The sequence below is a fragment of the Castor canadensis genome, chromosome 11 (genome assembly GCF_047511655.1).
Source record: "Castor canadensis chromosome 11, mCasCan1.hap1v2, whole genome shotgun sequence".
NCBI classification, from domain to species: domain Eukaryota; kingdom Metazoa; phylum Chordata; class Mammalia; order Rodentia; family Castoridae; genus Castor; species Castor canadensis.
In genome coordinates this window covers 51,762,661-51,768,660 of record NC_133396.1, presented here as the reverse complement: position 1 = coordinate 51,768,660, position 6,000 = coordinate 51,762,661, and the positions used below count along the sequence as shown (strand labels likewise).

At 45.5% G+C, this 6,000-nt stretch overlaps 1 protein-coding gene across 2 annotated transcripts in view; it reads left to right on the top strand.

Annotated features, from left to right (window-relative positions):
• Positions 1-3,413: 3,413 nt before the first annotated feature.
• Akap10 (A-kinase anchoring protein 10) overlaps positions 3,414-6,000 on the top strand; it is a 63,122-nt gene continuing 60,535 nt past the window's right edge. For both annotated transcript variants that reach the window (XM_074046720.1, XM_074046721.1), the window contains exon 1: positions 3,414-3,668. In XM_074046720.1, coding sequence (XP_073902821.1) covers positions 3,581-3,668 — 88 coding nt within the window. In that variant the 5' untranslated portion in view covers positions 3,414-3,580. The remainder of the gene's footprint in view (positions 3,669-6,000) is intronic.

Here is a 6,000-nt window from a genome sequence, read left to right as displayed (position 1 = left end):
AACCAATCCTCGAGTTGCACCAATCACAGGGTTTTTGCTGAGTCACTGGGGAACATTCTCTTCCTCCCAAACCGAGTAAGAATAGCTGCGTGGTGAGCTGACTCCTCTAGAGTTCACAGGGACTTGTCCTGCCGGAGTGGAGTTCTCCAAAGCCCAAGCAAGTTGCCTGGAGTAGTCATGACTGGAACAAGGCCTGAGTCAGGAGTCATGGCTTCAGCAGCAGCTATGGTTGCAGGGGTCCTTGCAGCTGAGTGTCCTCAGAGTGATTATGGAGTGTTCACAATAGCTGGATTGCCCTCAGCTGGTTGCCAATGGTGCTGCTTATCTAGAGGCTCTCTGCTCATGGCAGCCTGGCATAGGAGAAGGAACTCAGTTGTAAAGGATGATTATAATAAAGACCTATCATGGAATTAACATTCTCAACAGAACTTAATTGTGCTTAACCCCTGGCCAAATACCTTAGGGAAAGTGGGTCTCTCTGATCTGTCTCAAGAGGAAGAGGCTGAGATTCCACAACCTTCTTCAAGGGCACATCCCCAGAAACCTAATCTTCTCTCACATAGTTCCACTTCTTAAAGGTTCTACCAACTCCCCAATAGCACCATAGGCTGGTGACCAAGCCTTTAAAAATATGAGCCTTTGGGGGGACATTTCAGATCCAAACCATAACAGTGATTGTGATTCAGAAGGCACCTGAAGTATCTGGGCTGATAAATACAACTTATTCCCTTATACATGCTCAATAGGGATCCTGTTCTGGGATATTGGATGTATGAGTCTTAGCTGGAGGTAGAGGGAAAGACAAGAGGAAGTGGTATAAGCTCATGGCTTTGGAGTCAGACAGACAATGACAATTCTGTCTCTACCTCTTATTAGTCTTATGATCCTGGATCAGATACACTAAAACCTCAGGCTGTCCTTGGTAAATTTAGGATAATGATGAAAGCCATCTCACAGGGTCTTTTTTTTTTTTTTGAGGGCGATCATGGGCAAATGATTAAGTGAGGTTGTGTCTATAAAGTGCTAAGTACATGAAGAGCACATCATGAGACTTCATAATGACAGCTATGCTTAGCTGACTGCATGTCTTGTCTTCAGCTGTCTGGGGGAATAAAAGCAATTCCAGAATTTCTGGTAGGAGGGACTTCAGGAGCAGCGGTCATACTGGAAGTCAGGGTAAGACACTGCTTCTACATTGGTCATGCCAACCTGGAGAGAATGAGAGCATTTGAGGTGATTTAGAGGAACTAGTGCCCTCCCCTTGGTCCTCTAGGCTCTGCTCTCATCCAGGAAATATTCAAAGAATTTGTCCCCCTCCTCCTTTCTCTATGTCGCTCTGGCTCTAGCTCAGACCAGTCAACAAGTACAAAATGGCCTCAGCAAGGGAAAAAGAAGGGAATGAGAGAAGGGCTCTGGGCTTGCTTGCTAAGAGTGTGGACATGCTTGTTAGATCATTTAGTCCCTTAGACTCAGCTGGTAGAGAGATCTCACTTAGACCACACCCCAGGCCTGTTTGTCTCCAACCTCAGCCAACCTCCCTTTTGATCTGTGGATTTATGGGCCATAGACAAAGGTGGGTGTCCCTCCAGTGCAGATCATTTTCCAAAGGCATGGAGCAGTGTCACCACTCAGACTCTCCTCAGGGGACAACTCACTAGTGACACACATTCACAGCCTTTGTCAGTCTTTCCTGATCCTGCCTAGCACTCCTATACAGGCTACCTGGGAGAGACTGGACCTTGAAATTCAGGTCTCACCTCTAGTTAGCTTGTGACTTTGGACAGGTGACTTTTCTGTGCCTAGTTTCCCCGTAACAAGACCAAGCCTGGGGACTATTGCTAATCTGGAGGAGTTAGCAAATTTTCAGTAAATTTTAGCTCTGGTGACTTTTCATGCATTTGCAAACATGTCCTGAAACAAAGCAGGCAAATCTGTTAACTTGCTCTTATATGCTGAAAGGACCCCAGGTTCTAGTTATAATCTTAATGAAACCAGTTTTGGACCCAAGACAAATATGCCATGTCTGATCACCCTTCCCTAAGCACCAAATAGACATGGTGAAGGCAGAGAAAAGAGATTTATTACACGGCTCGGAATATGCCCTGGGAAAAGGCACAGTAAGCACTCAGCTCATCCTCAGTCGTCTTCAAGGTACAAACAGGTTTAAATAGACAAAGAATTGGGGACAGGGGACAAAAGGTATGCATAGTTAAATAGTCCCAGTTACAGGTGTGTCCTGGTTGACTATTATCTGTCCTTATTCTGGGAAAGGTTCCAGAGTTGTTATCTGGATTTATTGTCAAGTGGCAGGTGGTCCATCCTGAGGAAGATCTACTGTTGAGGGTAATTTCGGTGTCTTGTCATGAAAATGTTATCATCTGTCTTTCCTGGAATCCAAGGTTACTGCAAAGTGACCGCATAGAGAATGGCTTGGAGCAAAGAAAGATACAAAAAATGGAGGACAGATGCCATGCTTTTCTCTTACTATTAGTTAATTCATGAGCCCAATTAAACTCAGTGTTTTTCAGCAAAAGCAGGTTAAGGACCTGTCACAGAACAAGACACAAGTTTCCTCTTCTGGACCTCAGTTTCCCTGTCTGTCCCATGACAGACTTCATTGATTTAAAAAACCCAGTTAGCCGATACTTTAGTACTGAGTTGTTAATACCTGTCTCCTTCCCAGGCTGGAGAAGCTACAATCACCAGGCAGTCGCTGAGAACCTACCGGGTGACAAGGGGCACTAAAGGTTGTTGAGGCTTGATTCACTATGCTTTAAGGGAGGGCCAGAAGATTCACAGGTAAATGGCATTCAAACAAGACTGAAAAAAATGATGCATTGGCGAGGTTTTTCCGCGGCCCCTTTCGAATTTGCGCATTTGCAGCGATCGCGTTCTGAAAAGTAAACCCATTTCTCCCCTTTCCATCCTGAGGTCACTATGAGCAAGGGAGCCTTCGGAGCAGAGCTGCGTAAAGCAGGTCATTCCACTTACTCATTATTAAGGTTCTGGCTCGACTTGGTGGCCGGGTGGGATTGAGTGAGCACAGTGCAGATGCCTAAGTCCGGCAGTGCCTTTCAGTAAAGCTCTGCGAAGCAGGGGGCGTGGCAGTGTAGGTCGCGCCTTTAGAAGAACAAGCTCTGCAAAGTGCCCATCGGCAGGCTCCCTGAACCTGCTCATCCAGCTCCAGAAGGGATAGTTTACAGAGCCTGGGTCGGCAAACACTCCACCGAGGGCCAGGGCCTGGCATCAGAAAGCCAGGGCGGGAACCGTTTCTAGCTGCAGACACCAGGTCACCGGGAAGAGACGCAGGCCGCACGCGTCCGTCACGTGGGTGGCGTGGGCGCGCGCCCTTGCACTGACGGGAGGAGGCGAGCGGGAGGGGGCGTGGCCGGCGGCCGGGCCTCCCGTGAAGCCTCGCGCGGGGAAGGACCGGAACTCCCGGCGGGCGGCTTGTTGATAATATGGCGGCGGGAGCTCCCTGGGCATCCCGAGGAGGCAGTGGAGCCCACACCCGGAAGAAGGGTTTCTTTTTGGGATAGTGCGCGGCGCCTGCGGACCCGGAAGTCCGGGCAGTTGCTGAATGAGGGGAGCCGGGCCCTCTCCGCGACAGTCCCCCCGCGCCCTCCGCCCGGACCCGGGCCCTGCCATGTCCTTCTTCCGGCGGAAAGGTAGCTGAGGGGGCGCCGGCGGGGGGCCAGGCCGGGCGTCTGGGACGCGGCGGGTCAGGTGGGGCAGCAGGCGTTTTTCTGTAGCGGCGGCGAAGGCTCTTGGGGAGCCTCCGCCTCCGCGCAGACGCCCCCTGACGCCTGGCTCTGCCCGGTCCTCTGTAGGAAGGGAGAAAGTGGCCTGTTCGGGGGAGGTCGGAGGCAGTTGTCGCACCGGTGCGAAAGTGTTTGCTCAGACCAGTAGAAGTTAATGCTTGGTTGCCTCGGAATGGTATTTGAGGTTGTCAGGTTTTTTGGTTGTTGTTTTTTGCTTTTGTGTGTGTGTGTACTGTGGCTCAAGATCTAGGAAATCTCTTTTGAACTTTATTACGGAAGTCTCTTTCTATTATTGAGTGTTTATATCTTAAAAACAACACGCGAAACAATAGTTCAACCAGTGTCATTTTCCAGTTTCCTCTTTTGGTGGGGAAGGGGACCAGCTCTTATTCCTAAAATAAAATTCCTTATTGCTAAAGTTCCCTAATGAGGAAGACTGCTTCTTTTGATGACTTAGCAAGTTTACTTATTACGAGAACCCTAACTTGATAAACGAGCTACTTATATTTCTGATTTTCAGTTTAAGAGCTGCCCCATTTTTAAGTGGAGACAGTATGGTTTTGATCCTGGGAGAAGGTTGTTGTATTTCAATGGCAAGACAGCTCCAAAGTGAAAGACCCTCTTTAGAAGGCAATGGTTATCCTGTCAATTCTCGTTGCCTCATTGAAAATGTACCAGACATCAGAAAGGGGTTTTGAAAACATTACGCAAAATCAGGAACTTGGGTTCACATGACAGCTCTGGTATTAACTGTATAACCTGAAACTGGCCAGTTAACCCACTTTTCCCTCTTTCCTCAACTGACAATCTGATGGTCTCTAAAGGCCCTCTTAAACTATAACTGACTAAAGAATTTCTCTTCGGTAGGTGCAGGGTTTTAGTAGCTGATGCTAGGTGATGAATGAATGAAACTGCTAAAATGGTAGGAAGCTTTATTGGTTAGGTACCTTCATAGCTTTAAAGAGTTATTAATTATTCTTATTGTTGACGTGGTTAGGGTTTTGTATTTCTTATATTTTTAGGGTTTTTTTTTTAATTGGGGGAAAAGCATTCTAAGTTTATTGAGGCTAACTGCGTGTTGTATTCAGACTGTTGACTTTTCAACAAATATTGTTGAGTTATTTAACAAATACTTTTGAGTATTTGCAATCTGCTAGGCGCTGTGTTAGGCTCTCATTGACCAGTGAGACAAAACCTCTGCACTTACGGACCTTATTGTCTGCTGCTGTAGACTGACAATAAATAGGCAAACAATCTTTGTGTATAAGTGTGTGCACGTGTGGGGGGGGTGCTAACAAATTGAATAAAGTGTAATGAAAGAGTAACTGGAGAGGAAAAAGATGATTTGGTTGGATGTTAGAGAATGGACTCACAGGTAGCTTTGAAACAAAAAGTTAAAGAAACAGTAAGTAGGAGGGAAAAGTTCCATAGACACAGGGAGCTAGGTACCCTTTGGGAAAGGAAAGATAGCTGCCATGGCTGGGGCACGGATAAATGGGCAAGCATCAGGTAACTGAAAGTTTTATTGACTGTGGTTAGGTGTTATTCCAAATACAGAGAGAACATTACTTTATAAAGTTTTAAAGAAGAATGATCTGATCTGTTTTGAAAAGAATCATTCTATGCTGACGATGTGGTTCAAGTGATAGAGTGAGGACCTGTGTGGCAAGCGTGAGAGCCTGAGTTCAAACCTCAGTGCTGTCAAAAAATAAATAAAGTCTTCTTGAAAAAGATCATTCTTTATGCTTTTAAAGACTGATATGGCAAGAATAGAGGCTGGAGACAGTTTTGCTTAAAGTCCCATCCAGACTTTAAATGCCATCTCTTTTCTTTCTTTCTTGACAAAGAAAAGTTTATTTCACAGCATGTTTCACTTAAAACAGTAAATTTGAAAACAGGAATTTCTTTTTAAAATTACCTTAGGATTTTTTATTTTCGTCATATTTGCCTCACTGTTGTCTATTATCTTTTGATTTTCTTCTTCATCTAAATCTTTTGAGAGATGCTTTTTTATAATTTTACTGTGATGTTATCTGTCCCTTCTGATGTCAAAGAAAATTGTGAATCTCATGCCCTTAAGTGAATGAAATTACAAGATGAATTCTCATTTGCCTCTTTGAGTTCTTTTTCATGATAATTCTTTTGTTTCCAGTTTCATTTAGAAATTCTCTCTAGGAATCAGTATACTTTTTTCAGCACGGTTTTCATCATCTTGGTTTCTTGTCACATGGCATTTAGT